This window comes from Nicotiana sylvestris, chromosome 4, assembly GCF_000393655.2.
Source record: "Nicotiana sylvestris chromosome 4, ASM39365v2, whole genome shotgun sequence".
NCBI classification, from domain to species: Eukaryota; Viridiplantae; Streptophyta; class Magnoliopsida; order Solanales; family Solanaceae; genus Nicotiana; species Nicotiana sylvestris.
In genome coordinates, this window is record NC_091060.1 from 143839092 (window position 1) to 143859655 (window position 20564).

The window sequence follows — 20564 nt, forward strand, 5'->3', positions numbered from 1 at the left end:
TTTACTATGACATCATGGATAGGTTCTTCCTTCCAGAGGTTATTTGGGCAGAAACATCAGTCCGTGGAATCAAAAGTTTAGGGTGCCATTATGTGTACTCGAGATTGTAACTCCAGAATATATTTATTACTATTGGCGCACCTGCCATCCTCTTCATTAGGCTAATTATAGGTTTTTGTTGCATGTCAAACCAAAAAATTTAAATGGCTGGCAGCAATATGGATGAGACAAATTTTGTTATAGCCTTGAGGAAATTTGCAGCTGAAAAAAGGTAGTCCTATTTGCAGAGTACAATTATACTTGGAGATGTATGGAAATGCACAAAGAATACACACTTTATAGACTGAACATTTCTTGAACAGTTGTACTGATATTTGAAATTTGCTTTATCTAGAAAGTAGAGAACCACCAAAGGGAATTGCACAACAGCAATTTGAGCAACTAAGTAAATGATGGAACAAAACAATCTTGAATACATTATCTTGAATGCTAGAATCAATACCACGTGAGCGAAAGATCTATATTTACAAAATGGTAATACAAATTGTGGGTTGATCGGAAAAATGCAAAAAAATAGGATACAAGGATATACCTCCAGGAACTCTTCAGCCTTCGGATTGAGGAATAGTCAAAATGGCCACAACAGAAAAATTAAGTACCTGCATCAGCCAATGTTGGAGAATTACCAGCACCATCAATCTCATCTCTCAACATGACATCAACAACCTACCCAAAGTACAAAATATTATGACCCAACAGCTCAAGAAAAAGTTAATGATTGTCCAGTAGGAAAAACAAACTCAGAAGTCCCTCTAGAATGAAAACAAGTGTTAATAAGCACATGATAAAAGTTTTTTCCCGATCACAATTTTGTAAGCATGTGCATAGAGACTGCATGAGGAAAAGTTAGTCCTTTTTTTAATGCAAAGATGCTCCAAAGCATTTCTTCAATAACGTGGCTGCAGTTGAAAATGGCAGCCAGGTGCACTAAGCTCCCGCTATACGCGGAGAAAAAAATATTAATCAATCCAGTTACTCTTTGACTTTGTAGCTTCTTTTCAATGATAAAAGCCTTTTATGATCACAACTTTGTAAGCATGTGTGAAATGAGGAAAATATTATTATTATTATTATTATTATTATTATTATTATTATTATTATTATTATGCAAACATGCACCAATGTATTTCTTCAATGACTTGGTTAGAAAAGGATTCTAAAAAGGAGATTAATAACTATAGAGCACTCTTCAAAATTGTAATTTCTTTTCATGCTGACCTCTTCTCTTTTCTCTCTTTTTTTTTTTTTTAGAAAAGATTTGTCAACTGTCGCAAGTCATTGTTTTTAACTGACATTCCTTACTTATTTTCCTTGCTTTCTCTTTGACCAAATTTGTGTTGGCGTAGTTCTTGACTTCTTAGTAATAACTCGTCAATTAATTATACCTCAATGGGAAACTAGTTGGTATTGGCTACTTAATATCCATTGAGTTTCTTTCTTTTTTTTTCTTTTTTGTGTGTATGTGTGTTATAGGGAGATATTGAGAGTTCTTAGAAAGTTAAAAGAAATAACCAAGTATGACTTATGAAATTAAGGTAAGACTATGTTTTTGCCCGCAGAGCATTGGTCTACTGGTAAGAGCAACTTGTGATGGGTGGCTTAGGCGCATGTTATGGGTTTGAACCCTAGCGCAGAGAGAAGCATGGTACTTAAGTGGAGAAGGGTAAGGGGAGGAAAGGTCCTTTATCCGTCAAGATTTGGACCATGTATCAGCAATGACCCGTTTTCTTTCAAATGTTCATGACAAAACAACTTGATTTTGCTATTTGTATATTGGTTGGACGTAGTTCTTGACATTTGTCGTGATCCCCTCAATGCTTCTAAAAAAAGGTCAACATTACAATTCCCTGGCACGAATATTTCTCCTCTTTAAAAGCACACTACAAACATGACTGCTCTTTCCTCCTAATTCTCATGGATATATTAGGTTCAACATTTGTTAGGGGTTGTTAGGAGTCTGGTATTAGAAAATCCCAAGTTATTAAAAGCAAGCGCAGGGCTCGAACTTGTGCTAAGAGAATTTTATGTATATTTAACACTATTCAATCTCCATAACCTGAGGAAATAAAAAATGTTCGCTGAAGCTTCTTTTTATTTATCTTCATTCTTAATCTTGTCTCTTCTGGTATGCTCATACATCCATCTCAGTATCCTCATTTCCAGAAGATACCGAATAGCAGAAATGATGACGCTGAGATGGATGTGTGGCCATACCAGGAGAGACAAGATTAAGAATGAAGATATTCGTGACAAGATGAGAGTGGTATCCGTGGTGGACAAAATGCGGGAAGTGAGGCTGAGATGTACGGGCATGTGAAGAGGAAAGGCGCAAATGCCCCAGCGTGAAGGTGTGAGAGGTTGGCCATGGTGGGCCTGAGTAGAGGTAGAGGTAGGCCAAAGAAGTATTGAGGAGAAATAATTAAGCAGGACATAGTGCAACTTGAACTTACCGAGGACATGACCCTGGAAAGTAGAATGTGGAGATCAAGAATTAGGATAGAAGGTTCGAGTAACCGGGCATAGCTTTTTACCATATCAGTATTATTAGTATTATTTTTCGTTTCCCTATTCATAGATTTTTAGATTTTTATTACTTCTTGTTTCTTACGTTTCGGTTATCTTATCATCTTATCTTGCTATTATTACTGCTTTTTTTTCTTTTGTCCTTGGGCCGAGGGTCTATCGGAAACACCCTCTTTATCATTCACGAGGTAGGGGTAAGGTCTGCGTGCACTTTACCCTCCCCGGATCCCACTTGTGGGATTACACTGGGTTTATTGTTGTTGTTCATGTCTTCAAGCTCTCGGGATTTGATCTTTGCAGATTTCTTAAGATCGAAAAACATACACAATAAGAGGCATAAAATCCTCATTATTGTGAGTAATTTCTTCCTAATCTAAAGCATAATTACAAGGAAATCAGATATGCTAAGATTCTTAAAACGTAATTCGAAATGCATCATAGCCGTGATGCTACGCTTTAAAAGGGTTGAATCAAAGTGGCTGAGGGTGCGCATTACTGAGCACAAACTATGCTCAATCAAAAGGATAGATGAATCTTTGTACAAGTGTTGCACTGTGTCGGTCAGTGGCGGAGCCACCTTGAAGCAAGATTGACACGCCTTCGTCAGAAAATTACGCCATAAAGATAGGTAATTTTTTTTTATGTATATATTATATACTACATGTTGAATCCCCTTGACTTTATCGTATATTTACTTTTTTATATTGTGATAGCCCCTGAATGAAAACCCTGGTCAGCCACTGGTGTCAGTGAGCGGCACAAGAACAATAAATTAGGAGTGAAGTGCTGACAAAGATATCCCAAGGATGAAAACTTTTTGAAGCTGATACTCAGAGTCTCCCCTGTGTTCATTTCCTATGCTTTTAGAGATATGTTAAATGTTGGAAGGAAAGAAAAAAAGAAGTCTGAGTTCGAGATAATGAATCTAGAGATGGTACAAAAGATTGAGGGGGTCACTCTTTGCATGGATGTTTGACTGATTATAGAGACAGAATTACAAGAAAGTGAAGAAACTAACAGCAAGGAAGAGGTAGAGGCTTCATTTTGCAGTACAATGCAGAAGCTCTGTTTACCCTCTATTCTAGTTCAAAATTGGAAAGGAAGTGAGCGAAGCAAGTATGAATTAGAGCCCTACTAAAATGTCCTTAAGTGGAAAAGATGGTTCAAACAGCTTATTTATTCAGAAGACCAGACATAGATAATTTATATGCGGTGGACAAATAGATAATAAAGGAGTTCAAACAGAGACAATAGCAGCAGATACCTCATGGAAGGATCTTGGGCTTCTCAACCCGTGTTCGAGGAATTGCCAAGATGGCTACAAGTCCACCAGAAAATGCTGAAAGTGCAGCTACAACAAAGGCTGGTGAGTTGCCACCACCAAATAGCTCATCCCATGGTCCACTTCCAAGTGAAACCACGATCTGTGACCAATAACAAAATCTTTCATTCACTGGCCTATATAACTTTAGGAAAATGATAAGATACATGCTGCAAAAGGTGCAACGGACATTCCTCATGGAAACACCTATGAGAATACTAATGTTCAATATTCACTTGAATGATACTATAAATTTCCATCATTGCGATATTCCGCTCCTTGCCTCATTTTCTTTTTAACTCAAAACGAAGGGCTAAACAGAAAACAGCTACAAGATAAAACTGAAAAGACGCAACACAATGAACTTGTGGATACGCATCCATCGACATAAAGGCTTTGATATTTAGTCGGACCACCTTTTGGGGATTGTTCTTGTTCCAAAAAACCCATAGAAAGAGAAGCAAATTTATACCTGTGGGAACACAATTGCCAGGTTCAGAACGCCCATTGACAAGCCTGCAAGGTTGAAGTAGCAATTGAAGCACTACTTTCTATTTGACCTGCAGAATAATGATCAAAATAAACATAACTCAATCTACCTTGTCCTAGCCCAAGAGCTTCAATCCTTGAGGATACCAGAGCATATGGAACACTGTATGTTATCTGCAGAAAATGGCTTGCATTATACAATAATATACCTAAATAAAGCTCTCTCTAAGCCCACATGAAACTTGTGTTTAAACTGAAGCCTTCAGAAACAATAACCTTGCTCCAATTTCCTTCCATATCATGTTACATTTGACAGGCATATTACATGAAAAGAATATCTCAGCCAAACTGAATACTTATGTACATTTTTCAACAGTAACAAAATCTGAAAAGGATAGTTCACTTGTACATCTAACTTTTTTGTTAGAATCTTTCTTAGATAAACAAAGTCAAAGAGCTAGTCTTAGACTTGGTGATGAAATCTCAAAAGTAGAAAAGAAAAAGACAGATAAAAGGCTGGTTGTCCATAATAGAATATCGGAGAAAGAAAATTTTATGTGATTAAGAGGTGTTCTAATTTCAGTAATTCTACACAAAAAAATTGTGTGATTTAGAGGTGTTCTAATTTCACTAGTTCCACACATAAACCTGTGTGGTCGTGCAAAACAATTTCTAGTTGCAACTTGAAAATCAAGCAACTTACAGCTAGTGGGATCCCAAGAAGAGCAAATACTATTAGCGCAGCAATAACTATGCCATCCGGAGGAAGACCCTGGCCAATGTCTATGTTACTCCTAACTGCAGTAATTATAAGCATTGCTATAAAGCAGAGAGACATGACAACATTTGAAACTCCCCATGTGAAACCAGCCCCCCATTTTCGACAGAGCTTCTCCATGAGCAATGAAGTTACTCCAAGAAGCACGGAATTCAACATTAGACCCAATGAACCCATTCGGACTCCAGCACTGTAATTCTTTCCATCATTTGGTTCCCCGCCATAAATTTCTCGACCAAACCAGTCAGTATCGAACAGCAGAAATGGAAACCAGCCAATCCATGTCAGGGCAGTGACAAGCAGGATCACCCAAACAATACCTGGGAAATATTTGAAAGTTCCAAACAATTCCCAGAGAAAAGCTTCTTCTTGGCCATGGCTTGTTTCGGAAATCTCTTCTCCAGTATGAGAGGAGCAATGATTGGGATCTAGAGGCTGCTCATTCGCTGCCGATATGCTGATATATGTAGTTGTTGCAATAAAAATAATGTCGAGAATAAAAGCGGCCTTTAGATTGGCACAGTTGATGGTGCACGCAGAATTGAGGGTGAAAGGGAAGATCTTGTACCAGCCGCTGTAAGATCCAGTTGCAAAGCCAAGGATGTTACCAATGGCCATAAATAACGAAAAGTATGCATTTGCTACCCGAGTTCTTCTATGATCCTTCACTGCATGTTAGAAAGCATATAAGATGTCACTAGCTTCAAGGCAACTTCCTGATATAAATACACAAAGCAATGACAATGGAGTCTACGGTACAAATTAGTAAAACTGATACATCTCGCCCTGAAAAATTAAGCTCTGCCAAGCATTTTCTTTTGGTCTCCTGTATCAACTCTGCAATAGCACCATCTCTCCATTCATTCATCCGTGGAGACCCTCTATTGCAAAGCCCATGAGCATTGTTAGACCTAGACCGAAGCCGCCATTTTCACCATTTTGGCATTCTTACACTTTAGTGTTATTTTTTTTGATAAAGTAAGTTGCTTCATTGAAAGGCATCAAGCAGATGCAATGATTACAAAATTAAATATGCTAGCTCCATTACAACACTTTAGCGTTATTTTATCCCAAATGGTTGTAGCTAGGGGCCAAATTCAATAAAATGCAATTTCATTTTAAAATTTTGGTTACTCTAGTTAGCATCAATGATGATGCTATCATGCAAAGTAGGAGGTTTTACTAGCTCCTTCGAAAGGCTATAAAATATTTTTAACTAAATTAAGCACATTTTTATGCATATGTAAGCAAGGATTTTAAATGCAAGAACAAGCCGAGCTTTTCAGGAGTTCTCACAAAACCCGATGGAAAAAGGAAAAGAATAAGTGCACCTCTAAAGGCCAGTATCTGTAGACTATTGGATATGTACTGCTTGAGTGATTATAACAAATTGATTTCGGACCCTATGACACCATCTTATTTTCAACTACGGAAGCAAAGATCAATAAAGTCGTTCTCAGAATAAGTGGGAAACTAACACGGGATTTAAGAATAAAGCTGCAGCTTCAGAGCTTCTTCTTTTTGGAGAGCAATCGTCTTTCAACAAAATCCTGAAGGAAGATAACAGACCTTATTTCTCCTTTTTCGTTATTCTTTTCTTGAAGGAAAAGGTGAAGGATGAGAGAGGAGCTAGTTCAGCAAGCACACAATCTCTACTTTTAACCATAATTTGCTTTCACTTGGAGATTGAGCTCATCACAATGTTCCAAAATTGCTTTCCTCAGAAGTTCTAAATATGTAAATTTGCAATTTGATTTTCTTATATGAATAATTTCTTTTGCTTCTTTTCAAACTTTCTAATTTAATTTCCAGCAGACTCTCAAGATGTGATGATCCAATCATGCCATCAACCTTAAAATGCATATGAGAATACTTGGTCGGTAGTTTTCTCTTCTTATATCAGTTCTTAGGAACAAAGTCTCAATACCATATTTTCTTCAAATTATAAAAGCTTTTTCAAGATGAACCAGGAAACTGTACGCTTATGCAGTACCCTCTTGCACGTCACCACAATTCAGAAAATGGTGCATATGTCCCTCATATTACAACTAATTGTATCATAATTCCAAACTTTATCGACTAAAGATGTCTAAACCTGAAGTTACAGTACGACTTTTAGTTTCTTCTACTTATCAAAAAGACTTCTGCTCTCTCTCTTCAATTTGCCGTTAACTTTTGTTAGAACAAGACCAAGAGCAGAATCCACATGTGGTTAGCCGCTGAAGATGGAGGAGCTGCTGCCAAACCCTTCCTTTTTGAAGGAAACTACTTTAGAGTAATAAGGACATCAATATTTTATCAATGAAGAAAAACCCAAACTACACCACAAAAAAGAAGCCTAGTGCAAGTGCGCAAGGACGTAGGAATTACTAGCTTATCCAATAGTTTTCAAATGTAAATTATTTGCTACTTCTTCCAATTCTTTTAGTATCATATGTGTGACTTGTACTGCCATGGCATTTGATTCTATTATGGTATCTAATATTGCATCTCCAGATAAAGCTAATTAAGCAAATTTGGGTTGGTGATAGGAGCAAATTCATGTGATGTTGAGCAGGAGTAGTTGCACTGACCTTCCCAAGCATGCTAAGCTAAACATCAGTAAAAGGGCAGTATGGTGCACTAAACTCTCTGTAAGCGCGGGGCACGGGAAAGGACTGGACCACATCGGATCTATGGTATTCAGCCTTACCTTCCGCTTAGCTAAACAACAGTATTTAACCTTATTTACTTGATCTTATACCTTTGCCCCTGTTAAACTATGCAATGATTTATCAAAAGTTCTCATGTGTGGCTTCAAATTTTTCATCATTTTGTGCAATGTTGAAGCTTCTAAATTTAGAGAGGTTTTCTAAAACCTTATTGACATGTACAAAATATTCATGAAGTATAGGGTTTTAAGAAATTGGGAAGTTGTTATGCAAAGTTTTACATTTACCTTTAAGCATGTACCATAAGTATGGCAAAAACAATTACTAATTCAAAACACAAGCTTCATATCTCAAGAATGAAAGATATTTTACTAAGAAAATTAAAATTATTATCTAGACATTTTTAAGTGGAAAACTGCAACTACTTTTTATTTCATGTTATTTTTTCAAGGATGAAGTACTCTATTGCAATTTAGCAGAGAAAATTTGTCAAAATGGTCACAAAACATAGGTCTTTTCATTGTTAGGAGTACAAAAACTAATTGACCAGTCAATTTTGATTTTTATCCATGCGTTGGTTTTTGTGGCACACATAGTCCTCATTTGGATTAAAAGGAAGAGATGTACTTCTCAAAATGCTTGCTCCCGCTGAAAAAAAAATCTAGATCTGCTCTTGACAGGTGATAGAGCTAGTCCATATAATTAATTACTTATCAAAAGGAAAAGCTAGTCCATATAATCTTCCATTCAATTCCATAGCCTAGTTAAATTACCCTTCTATAGCTGGTAAAAAATCATCAAAATACAATATCAAATATCAAACCACTGAAATTCATCGGGAAGGATACAATATTATACTACTCTATAGTACATTATAATATACTTATATAGATACGTATGCAGAAGAGTAAAGTGCAATTATATTCCCGATGTCTTAACTACTCAATTCAACAGGCGTACATCAGCCATTTAGCCGAACGAAACAGAATTCAGTGGGTCCCACGCGCATCATTCGGCCCAGGGGCATCATTGTCCATTTGAGCTAAACGAGTGCCTAATACGTTTAACTTTGCCTTCAAAAAAAATATCTGTCGCGTTTCCATTTTTTAAAGTCATACCATGAAGAAAGCTATTTATTCCATATGAACAGAGGAAACGCTACTTTTATAAAAATACATTATTCAAAGAAAAAGTAAAATTAAAGGAGATGTTTTAAGCTTCATATTCCTTAGAAAGCACTTAACAAATGCATCAAAAATAAGCAGAAAAACAGAGTAATTCACAAGCAATAAACATACATATTTAAATATTAAATTGTAAAATTGAATTGAAAAGCTTACTGGTAAGATCAGCTAGAAGAGCTCTGCAAGGACCTTGAGTCATATTATTAGCAACATCGAGAAGCCAAAACCCTACAATAAACGCCGCTATAGCTCGCACTTTTATGTCACCTCGATCACCTAAAAGCCAGCCAATATCAGCGGAGAAACCGATGATCAGCACCGCTATCATGATCGACACTGCTCCGGCGACAATAAACGGACGCCGGCGACCGAACCGACTGGTGCACTTGTCACTCATATGACCTACTAAAGGCTGAACCAGTAAACCTGAAAGCGGTCCACATAGCCATATTATGCTTGCCCAAGCATGCGGTATTCCGAGCTCTTGCACGTAAGGTGTGAGGAGTGATAATTGTAGTGCCCAGCCGAATTGAATTCCACCGGCTACTGAAGCTACTCGAAGCAGGAGTCTCAGTGGTACTCTGGCTTTCGCTGGTTCTCGAATCGCCGCATGTCGGTTATGCCTTGTTCTCTGCCTTTCTATCTCCGGCATGGTACAAGTAACAAAAGGCCGACTTATTGATGTGTGTTACACGCGTTTCAGTTTATATTTATGTGTGTGATACTGGAGAATCGGGAGACAGAGCGGCGAGGTGGCGGGAGAGGGAGGAGAGTGGGCGGTGCTGAAAATGTAGGAATGTAGAAAATAGAAAGAAAAAAAAGTGCCCTTGTAGAACGTTAAAATTACGGGATATATTGAGAATAGTGAGCAGGAAAATAGATGATCTCGGGGCAGAGTCGTAATTGTGCAATTGGTTGTTTAATTAATTATGGGTTAATATTGGAGCTTGGTATATATGCTTTACAACTTTTGGGTGCTGTCATTTCCTACTTCTTTTATTTTAATCAATCAATGAAAACAGAAAATGTCCACTTTCTAAATTTTGACACGCCTATATTAATGAAAAGAACATATGTATGTTCTAATTTTACTATTTTCAGTAAAAAATAAATCATAATTTCCTTTATTTAAAATCCAAATTAATTTACATTATTAAATTATTCAAACAATAGTATACAGTATGCATATTTAAATTATTTTTCTAAGAGGCATGCCAAGTCGAACCAATACCAATAAATTAAATATAACGGATAGAACCAAATGATAAAAGAGGAATAGAACGTAAGGGATTTTTTCTTCTTTTAAAGTATTAAGTTAGGCACATTATTAGGTAAATCATACAAGCATCCAACCTAAGTGACATCTAGTGCCCTAAAATAAAGATTAAACCACGTTAACGTCACAGATAAATTTTGCTTTTTGATCATTATGTTTTACCTACATAACTTTCGAGTGCCCTTGATTAAAACTTTATTTCATGCTGGTAGCTTTTCTTCCCTCCTACTTTTAGCATCTATGAAAAGACAATTTCCATAGAAACATTTGTAACACGTTTGTAAATTTATGTCTTGTATAAAGCGAATTCAGAATTTCAAGATGAAAGTGTGTACCGGACAACAACTTGACGTGCAATTTTGACGAATATCGCGTTTGACCTTTGTATATTCTTATTTCCACTCTCTCTCTCTCCCTCAGTTCTTCCTCTCTCACCCTCCCTTCTGGCTCAACTACAAAGGAATAATATGCAGATAGTAATTCAATTTTATTTTATTGCATTAAAATATTACTAAACAAAAAATACTCTATTTTTTATTATATTTTAGCGGAAAGACAGTGTGAGCAAAAAATTATTTGACGTCATCTAAATGAATTCTAAATCCATTAGAAATAATTCATATATGAAAATAAAAGTCCTATATGTTAATAATTTGTACACTATCAATATACTTTATCATATCGTAACACGTTGTATGCTTTAATTTTCAGTAACTAGTTCTACTTATTATTGACAATATTATTATCATTTCGGTAACCTCATAAAGTAGTATTCTTGTTCCCAAGTAAGTAAAAAAGCTTTTTTCAATATCATTGTTACGTTTAGGAGTGTACAAAGGAAACCGATAAATCGCACCAACCTGATAATCCGAGTCAAACCGAGAAAAAAAACTCGATTATGGTTTGATTTGATTTGGTTTGGTGTTGGAAAAACAAACCCGGCCATAATTGGTTTGGTTTGGTTTTAACTAAAGAAAGTCAAACCGAAACCAAACCAACCCGACATTATATATATAGAAATTTTAGATATATTTAATATATAAATATATTTATTGTGATGTAATTTATAAATATTTCTTAAAAGATTTCATAATTTTATCTTTTAAGGTATTATTTTAATGTTGGACTTAGAACTTTTGACTGTTCCAATAAGTTTTATAGCCATTAATATTAGTAAATTAAAAAATACTAACAAAAGCCCAAACCAAAATTAAATCAATACCAATGCTAACAAAAGACATTCAATTCAATAGTCAATATTACGAACGGAATGTATTGAATATCTATTTTTTGTTTTGCAATAATTTAGATAAAAATGCATAATATATTTTTATCTTTTCTGTAGCGTTTAATCATGTAATTAATACTCCCTTATTAGTTTACTTACTTTAGCATGACTTAATACTTTTAGATTATGTATATTTTTTTTATGGTTTTTTAATTAGCAATATTTATATTACATAATTTTATTATCTTTATTGTTGAATATTTTAGGATAATGCCATGACACATCTCATATTTTGTATTATTTTCTTGGAAAATACTTTATATAGTTGTATCTTGCTAGGATTAAAGAAATATTTTGAGCATAAGTTATATGTTTTGTTCTATGAAGTTTTTACTGGGAAAAAACCCGAAAAACCCGAATAACCCCAAAACCCGAAAAAAATCGAGATTGAAAAACCCGAGTTTTATTGGTTTAGTTTGATCTTTAGATTTAATAACCCGACACAATTGGTTTGGTTTGATAATCGCAAAATCCGAATCAACCCGACCTATGTACACCCCTAGTTACGTTTAGCTCAATTGATCATTAGAAGTGGGAATTCAATTTCACGAATAGTTTGTTTGGCTAAGCTTCTCCAACACTAGAAGTACTTTTTTTTTTTTTTTAAAGTTGAAGTGTTTGGCCAAGCTTTTGGAAGAAAGAAAAATATTTTTGAGAAGAAGCAGAAGCAGTTTTGGAGAAGCAAAAAAAAAGTAGTTTCTCCCCAAAAGTACTTTTTTGAAAGCACTTTTGAGAAAAATACACTTAGAAGTACTTTTTAAAAGTTTAGCCAAATTAACACTAATTGCTCAGAAGTATTTTTCAAATTAATTAACCAAACACAAACTGTTTTTTACCAAAAAATACTTTTGAAAAAAATATTTTTGAGAAAAAACACTTTTGAAAAAAATACCTTTGACACAAAATACTTCTCAAAATAAGCTGATTTTAGAGGCTTTGACCAAATAAGCTAGAAACCAATCTCCTATGGGCTATGGAACATAAGAAATGACGCTAAAGTCAAAACTGAAACCGAAAGGAGGATTTGCATAAATTCGTCAAACGAACGAAGATGATGCTACTTTGTCTTTACATTACAGACCATACTTCTGCATTTTGTTCTCTGCAGAAAACCTCCAATTTAGATGAGATACAACCTTAAAAAATAATTAGGATATAATATTATTGCATAATCTTTGGTTCTACAGGGTAAAAGATCAAGAAAAGAATATTCTGTATACTAAACTAATTAATTAGGATCGGTATTATTCAATTCTAGAAACTAATCCTTTGATGAGTTGTGACAGCAGGTCCCTCACTCTCTTTAAAATGTGTGCATACTGTCGTTTAGTTGGTGATGAACTTTTGGGTCCATTTCTAAGTTGCTCTGACACGGCAGTTTAGGTGTCGTATCCGTATCGATACGATATTAATATGAGTGTGGGTATAGGATTCGTACCGGATCTGGTCAAATAATTTTGGGTATTTTGACCACGACAGGTGAAAAAATTCGAGACGAGATACAATTTGATTCCCGAAATCAGAACCAAAACTAGGAAAGAAAATACCATGCCTTATCTAGGAAATCAATCATTTACTTATCTACAACTTGAGAATAAAAAGAAATTCACACTTTACAAGCTGTACGTAAGTATTCCTCAAAATTTCTCATAATTTAGAGATATTTTTATATTTTTATTTTTTTGAATTATTTTTTAGCCGGATCTCCATACCCGTATCCGTACTAGAATCCGTATCTTCGAGCCTTAGAATTTACACTTGGATCTGACCTCTAGATCCGCACCCGTATTAGACATACGCACTTGTGTCCGAGCAACTTAGGTCCAGTTTGAACTGAAATCTTAATAGTACTAATCATTAATTACAGCAATGGAGTCTTTCTCACGGATCCTTTTTAATACTAGTATTAGACTATTTACAACAACAACAACAACCCCGTATAATCCCACTTAGTGGAATCTGGGGAGGGTAGTGTGTACGCAGACCTTACCCCTACCTTAGGGTAGAGAGACTGTTTCCAAATAGACCCCCGACATCCTTCCCTCCAAGAACTTCCCACCTTGCTCTTGGGGAGACTCGAACTCACAACCTCTCGGTTGGAAGTGGGGGTTGCTTACCATCAGAGCACCCCCTCTTGTAAATTACAGAATTAGACTATTTACGATGATGTAAATTACAGGATTGTTTCTTAATTTGTGTGATAATGGCTAGCCAGCTAGGTAGCGGGAGAGGGAATTGAGATTTTTTTTTTTGGTTTCCCATCCGGTGTCTGGTACCCAGTGGCGGAGGCAGGATCTTCACGAAGGGGATTCAAAAAAATAATTTTGTATCTAGCGAGAATTGAACTCATGACCTTTTGTAGATTTTGAACCCTCTTGACCACTAAATTACACTTTTGGATTATGTTAAGGGGGTTCAAAACTTAATATATAGAGGTAAAAAACAAATTTGCCTTATATATAAAGTGTACCCCTGCCGATACCTGCATTGGAGCCTGACTATATCCGGATTCGCGCCGGGTAAGGCCCCATTCGAGGGGTAGCGCTCCCTACGGACTCGAGACCTCTAATTAAGGGAGGAGCAGCCTCATTCACTGCACCACATCACCTGATGTAGGGAATTGAGAGTTATGGGGCTGGAAATGGAAGAGTATATAAATGGATAAAGAAATGCCCTCGTGCAACATTAAAAATTTAAAACTAAGGATAATTTAAGTGGATTTATTTAATTTTCTGGATAATATATCGATACAGTTGTTTCTAAGTGGGTATTTTTTTTTTTGGGGGGGGGGGGGGGTAAACCAGAATAGGGTTAATTTTTTAAAATGAGAGGCTCGATAAATTTTATTCTCAGATTATCCCAATTTTTACTCGTTACGAAATTTTTATATTTTATTTGCTAAATTGCGCACCAATTAACATTAAGTTAGGCATAAACAAGTGACACGTTAATTTCAAACTCTTGTTCTAAAAATGATGACGAATCAAACCAAAACCGTTAATGTGATTATTAAAGGAAAAAAATATGAAAGTTACTCGCGGAAAAAGGAAGAGAAAAAAGAAGAAGGTGAACAGAATGAAAGGAATTAAATTTTTTCAAACAGGTTTTGCTCGTTGTGAATGAATCTTTAGGCCTAGCCCGTAGTTTTTTATACTCTAAATCAAGATTAAACAATGTTGTGCATTATTGACAATTTTTGCTTTTTAAGCTTTCTATTATTATGTTTATCTATCATTGCTCAAAGTGATTGATTATTTAATAAAACGTGTATTCACCTACTAGTAGCTAGCACTTCATTCTGATTTTCAAAGTTAGTGGTGTGAAGCATTATTATACTGATATTTTCCGTAATATATACAATTTAGTTTACACGTGTATGTAAAAGCCTTTTTTAACTACATGTAGTACTATATCATTTAAATTGTGGACAGTAGTAATAAACGTACACAAAAAAACTTGGGTCACTGCCACCTTTAAAATTAAACATTGTCCCCTAGTTTAATGTTTAGAAAAGGATTTAAGTTATATTCATCGTTAATATAAATTCTTTTGCACTATAATGACCTTTAATATGTGATAGTAGATTTATTATTATTTTATCACCAATTAATGTTTATCAAAAAAATTGATTATAATTGTTTTTCTCTAAAAAATAACCTAATTGTTTAAACTATAAATACATGAAACTTAAACTCTTAGAAAAATCTTTGAGACGAAGTTCAGGTACAAAGATGAAAAGCCATCTCCTAAAGAAGTCAAAGATTTGAAAGTTATGAAATTTTTGATCGGAACTAAATTGTGATAAAAATGAATAAGTAAGCAAAATTAAAGAAAATTTAACACAATCATAGCAACAGTACCTAATTAACGAAAATGGCAACTAATTAAATCATTCATTAACAAACAACTAATAGGGAAATATTTTAATAATGGTAACTCAGGAAAAGGGTAGCAGCCACATTTTTCTTTATGGTCCAAACTCCAACGATGGCGTAGGAATTGAAACCAATATTCGCCGTTGCCTTTACACCTTTTTGCTACACAACAAAGAGGTGGTTCTGCAATATGGCATTGCTGTTAGATTCCCATTTGCACTTCGCCTCATCATTGCAGCAGTGTAGAGTCCCTTTGCTATGCTTTTAGCCCCTATGCCTTTATGATCTGCTTTTTTAGTGGTCAATTTTACGTTTGCCGTGCGTCTTTTATTCTTCCTGCGGTACGTAAGATATTTTGCGTTCATTCACTATTTAGGAAAAAGCTATATCCTAAGGGATGTGATTTAGACAGCCTACTCTAACGCAAGTATTAGTGACTATTTTTACAGATTGAACTCGTGACTTATAGATCAAACAAAAATAATTTTATCGTTGCTTCAAGACCCTCTTCTTGTTATCGTCTATAAAAATTAGTACAATTGTTTTCGGTTTATTTTAGAACCATTTAACCAGGATGTTCGTCTAGTATCTCCCAAAGCGCAATTGATAAGCACTGGATTTAAATGAGCAAAATTATGCATGAGGGATACGTAAGCTTAAATAAACACATCAACTTCGAATAATTTATCATTTTAAGGTGTAACAACATTTGACAAAAAGTTCTAAACAAAAAGTAGGGAAAACGAATCTTTGAGGTGGCTTTGTCCGAAAACCGAGTCCTTCACCTCATATACCTCTTGGACTTCCCAAATTCTAACCTTCCAATTTCCAAATGCATGATCCGTAGAAAATCGTCGAATGGAAGGAGATGATTGCTATTTTTGGCTTTGCATTATAGATGTTAAATATAAGTTTTAACGATGAAAAATAACATATTACTATAGTGCAAGATTACGAGGGACAAAACAAAGGACTCAAGAAGCTCTATCATTCAAGTGTGGAAGAAGTTAAAAAACATTAAGAAAAAGATCTGTCAATGAAAGCAATTAAGGAAGGAGAATGATGGAAACTCCAGAAGCAAAGGAAAGGAAAAGTATCAATGATTAAAGATGAAAAAAGAAGAAGTAGCGGAAATCCGAAAGAAAAATCAATCAATGATTTGATAGCACATTGACGGAGGATATTATAGGAAGGTTCCAAATTAAAGGGAAACGAGATTGCGAAGCTCTGCACTGGAGATTCCTCTATCAAAGGCAAGCCGTTAAAGCCCGGAATCAAGGGATCCAACTTTGATTACTCAAATAACAGAAAGATCTGCTTCGCGGAAGAAAAGTCTATCATGGCCACAAGTCAAGGAAAATCAACATAAACTTTACCTTATTCTTGGAAAGAATCAGATTACAATTCCTTTCAAGGATCAACTCCCTTGGGTCTGTAATCTCTCAAGATTCATGTCAATCAAGAGTCAAGAAGGTCTCACAAAGTGTATATACATCTATACCAGGCTTGAAGCAGATATATTTGAACGAACTACTATCACTCTTTTTGTTCTACTCCAAACAAGCATTATAGTTCTCTTTAGATCTGCTGTGTAATTAGTGAGAGAAGAAAAAGATAAACACTGGTGAGGCATTGTATCAAGAAGAAAGAAGTGACATAGTGACTAAGCTGTTGGTGTAAAACTACATCAACTCTCTTGTAATCGAGAAACTTCAAATACTGAAAGAGAGCACCCTTGCAACCCAAAGGGACTGGATGTATAATTCACATTGAATCCGAACCAGTATAAAAATCTTGGTGTTTTTAATTCCTATACTTTATTTCTATTTTACTTTTATTCTGTTCTTATCTTCAGTCGACTAATTGGTAAACTAGTCAACTACTTAGAATACAAAAAGAAAAATTGACAATTCACCCCTCCCCCCTTTGTACTTTCAATTGGTATCAGAGTAGGTCTCACATTTTTTATCTTTTGCTTAACAGCTAGTGAGAAAAGATCATGTCAAACCAAGTAGCAATTGGAGCACTCTTTCAAGAATGGACATCGCAACTAAGGCCACCATACTTTAATAGACAATATTTTTCCCACTGAAAAGTACGCATGGAAATTTATGCAAAATCCTATGATGTCAAAGTATGGAGTGTCATAAAAAGGGGAACTATCCACCGCCAACAGCAGCTCAACCATCCGTTGATCCTGAAGATATAAATGAATGCACATACGAGCAAATGGTTGTTGTTCAAGTTAATGTTAAGGCACAAACTTGTTCTATAATGCTATAAGTAGAGAAGAGTATGAGAAAATTTCAAGTTGTGATACTGTAACGACCCGAGTGGTCGTTTTGAACAATTACATCTGGTTCGGCCGTTTGAGGTAAATAGAAGCTTCACATTATGTATATCAACTTGTGTGCATGATTGGATTCAGTTTCCGGATGAATCAGAGTCGAATTGGAAGAAGGAATATAGTTTTGGAAGCTTAAGTGGAGAGAATTTGATCGAAATTTGACTTTTGAGTAAACGACTCCGGAATGAGTTTTGGATGATGTCAGTAGCTTCGTATGGTAATTTTGGACTTGGGCATGGGTTCGGATTTGGATTTGGAGGCCCGTAGGGTAATTTGAGGCATTTTGGTGAAAGTTGAAAAAGTTAAAGTTTGAAAAAATGGAGAGGGTTAACCGAGAGTTGACTTTTATGATATCGGAGTCGAAATACAATTTCAGGAGTTGGAGTAGGTTCGAAATATCATTTATGACCTGTGTGCAAAATTTGGGGTCAATCGGACTTGGTTTGGTTGGTTTCGGCATCGATTGTGGAAGTATGGGGTTTCAAGTCCATTAAGCTTGAATTGATGTGCGATTTATGTTTTTGTTATTGTTTGAGGTTATTCGAGAGTTTGATTGAGTTAGTATGGTATTTTAAGACTTGAAAGCACATTTGGTTGAGGTTCTGGGGGCCTCGGATGAGTTTCGGGGTGAGTTTTGAGCGAGTTCGGACTTTTCGGCCCTCGAAAGTTGTTCCGGATCGTGGGGTGCCACGGACAATGGTAGATCATTGCCCCAGCGGCCAAAAGGACCGCTGTAAGCAGTGATATTTCGCTGCAGCAGTGGAATTTTTGCAGTCAGCGGAAATGTGTCCGCGGCCGCGGTCATGAAGAATCTGCAGGTTCGTTGGTTCGACTTCGGAAGCCTATATCTTTTGATCTACAAGAAATTTTGGGATGATTCAAAAACAAAAGTTGTAGATATTCGTGTCTAGTTTCCATAAATATAAAGAAATCATAATTTGGACATTTGTAGAGAATGTTATGGCCAAAATACTAAGGCCTTTCTGTGCAGCCACCAGAAGCGCGGACCACGCTACTTTTTCGCGACCGCGGAGGGGTGAACGCTGAAGCGGTGATTTTTTGCGGTCAGCGGTGATGAAAATTCTTGAGGTGCACTATAAATACGAGATTTAGGGTTTTATTTTATATTTTTACCTAGAGAGCTCGGATCTTGGCGATTTTTCGAAGGTTTTTCAAAAATTTATCGGGGTAAGTGATTCTAACTCGGATTTGGCTAAAATACATGAATCTATCATTTAATTCATCATTTGATTTGTGATTTGGGATGGAATTTGTGAAAAATTTGTAAAGTTTTTCAAAAATGTCAAATGATGATTTGAATGACCAAATGGTATCGGAATTAGATAATTTTTGTATGAGTGAACTCATAGCGGAATGGGTGTTCGATTTTTATAAATTTTGTCAGGTTCCGAGGTGCGGTCCAGGAGGTGCGGGCCAGGGGGTTGACTTTTTGTATGACTTTTGTTGATTTTTTGTCGTGCCATGATTATGAGAGTTAATGCACAAAGGGTGATGTCGTGCCATGATTATGAGAGTTAATGTACAAAGGGTGATGCCGTACCATATTATGATAGAAGGGTGATGCCATGCACATTTCTATTTATGTATATGGTGAGGAAGAGTGATAAAGCACGAAAGGTGATGTCATGCACTTTTTGTTTCCTTGTGTTTATTCGTTGTTAACAATTCAGGTGTTTTAACTGTTCAGATTCCTTTACTGTTGTGATCCTTTGTGATGGAACCCCATAGTATTTTCAATACTTCGCCGTATTTATATATATATTTCAATACTTCAAATTTCAATAATTGTTTCATTTTTCAATTCAATTAGTTACTCAATTAAATTCCCTTAAACTGTCTGAGGTTGTATTTTACTTAAAATGGAATTTCTACTAAGTTAAATTATTGAATCCTATATTAAAGGTAATAATTTATTCGATGTTGTCTTTTAATTTAAAATGGTATTTTCTTTATTCAAATAATTTCTAAAAATAACTTCATCTTTTCTTGTTGAATTCCTAATTGGTTTAGAAGCGGTACTCTACTTTATATTATGTAAATGAGACTCCTTGAACATTTTAATTGCCTTGGTTATGGACCTTATATACTGAATAACATGAGAACATTGTTGTGCAAAGTGAGATAGAAATGTGTGGGCACAAGGTGTCGGGTGTGCTAATTGAGGTTATGATATGGGGCATCGAGTTTGAGATGGCTAGAATTGTGCATCAGAAATGATATGATTTATTGAGCTGACATCCCCTTCCTTAATTGAGTACATTTTTACTTGTCTGTGTTCCAGTTATGTTGGTGTTAATTTACTTGGTTATCTTTCGTTTTCCATCCGTGTTTCCCTTTATTGTTTCTACTTATTGTAGTTTGTTCTTTCCCTGTTGTTGATATTACTTTGTCATCTTTAGGTTGATAGTTTATTATCATATCCTATTCAATTTATTCGACCAGTAGGTGTCTGGACTATTCCTCGTCACTACCCCACCGAGGTTAGTCTTGATACTTACTGGGCACCGCTGTGGTGTGTTCATACTACACTTCTGTATATTTTTATGTATAGATCCAGGTATTTGATCGGTAGTAGCTGTGCGGGTCGTTGCGGTGGAGACTCAAGGTAAAACTGCTGCAGCGTTCACAGGCCTCAGAGTCACCTTCACTTGTACTTATTTTCATTTGTTCCTTTTTTTCGGACCAGTGATGTATTTATTTTGTATAACTACTCTTAGAAAGGCTTATGACTTGTACCACCAGTTTTAGGAA

General features: G+C 35.6%; 1 protein-coding gene across 2 annotated transcripts; it reads right to left on the minus strand.

Moving 5' to 3' along the window:
- Positions 1–450: 450 nt before the first annotated feature.
- On the minus strand, positions 451–9783 carry LOC104217030 (sucrose transport protein SUC4-like). 2 transcript variants are annotated; one of them, XM_070172279.1, is made up of 6 exons: positions 9163–9783; positions 5097–5839; positions 4504–4567; positions 4377–4420; positions 3848–4007; positions 451–659 (listed from the first exon to the last, which is right to left on the minus strand). In XM_070172279.1, the coding sequence occupies exons 1-5, from the start codon at positions 9656–9658 to the stop codon at positions 3849–3851; spliced, it is 1506 nt and encodes a 501-aa protein (XP_070028380.1). In that variant the 5' UTR covers positions 9659–9783; the 3' UTR covers positions 451–659; position 3848. The 2 variants fall into 2 exon arrangements, with proteins under 2 accessions (XP_070028380.1, XP_009765485.1); XM_009767183.2 differs by having other exon boundaries at positions 451–726.
- Between the last annotated feature and the right edge of the window lie 10781 nt (positions 9784–20564).

Coding starts and splice junctions, on each gene's coding strand:
- LOC104217030 (XM_070172279.1), bottom strand. CDS start 9,658: ATGCCGGAGATAGAAAGGCAGAGAACAAGGCATAACCGACATGCGGCG. Junction 5,840..9,162: donor TCTTCTAGCTGATCTTACCA/GTAAGCTTTTCA, acceptor TCTAACATGCAG/TGAAGGATCATAGAAGAACT. Junction 4,568..5,096: donor TTCTTGGGATCCCACTAGCT/GTAAGTTGCTTG, acceptor CATTTTCTGCAG/ATAACATACAGTGTTCCATA.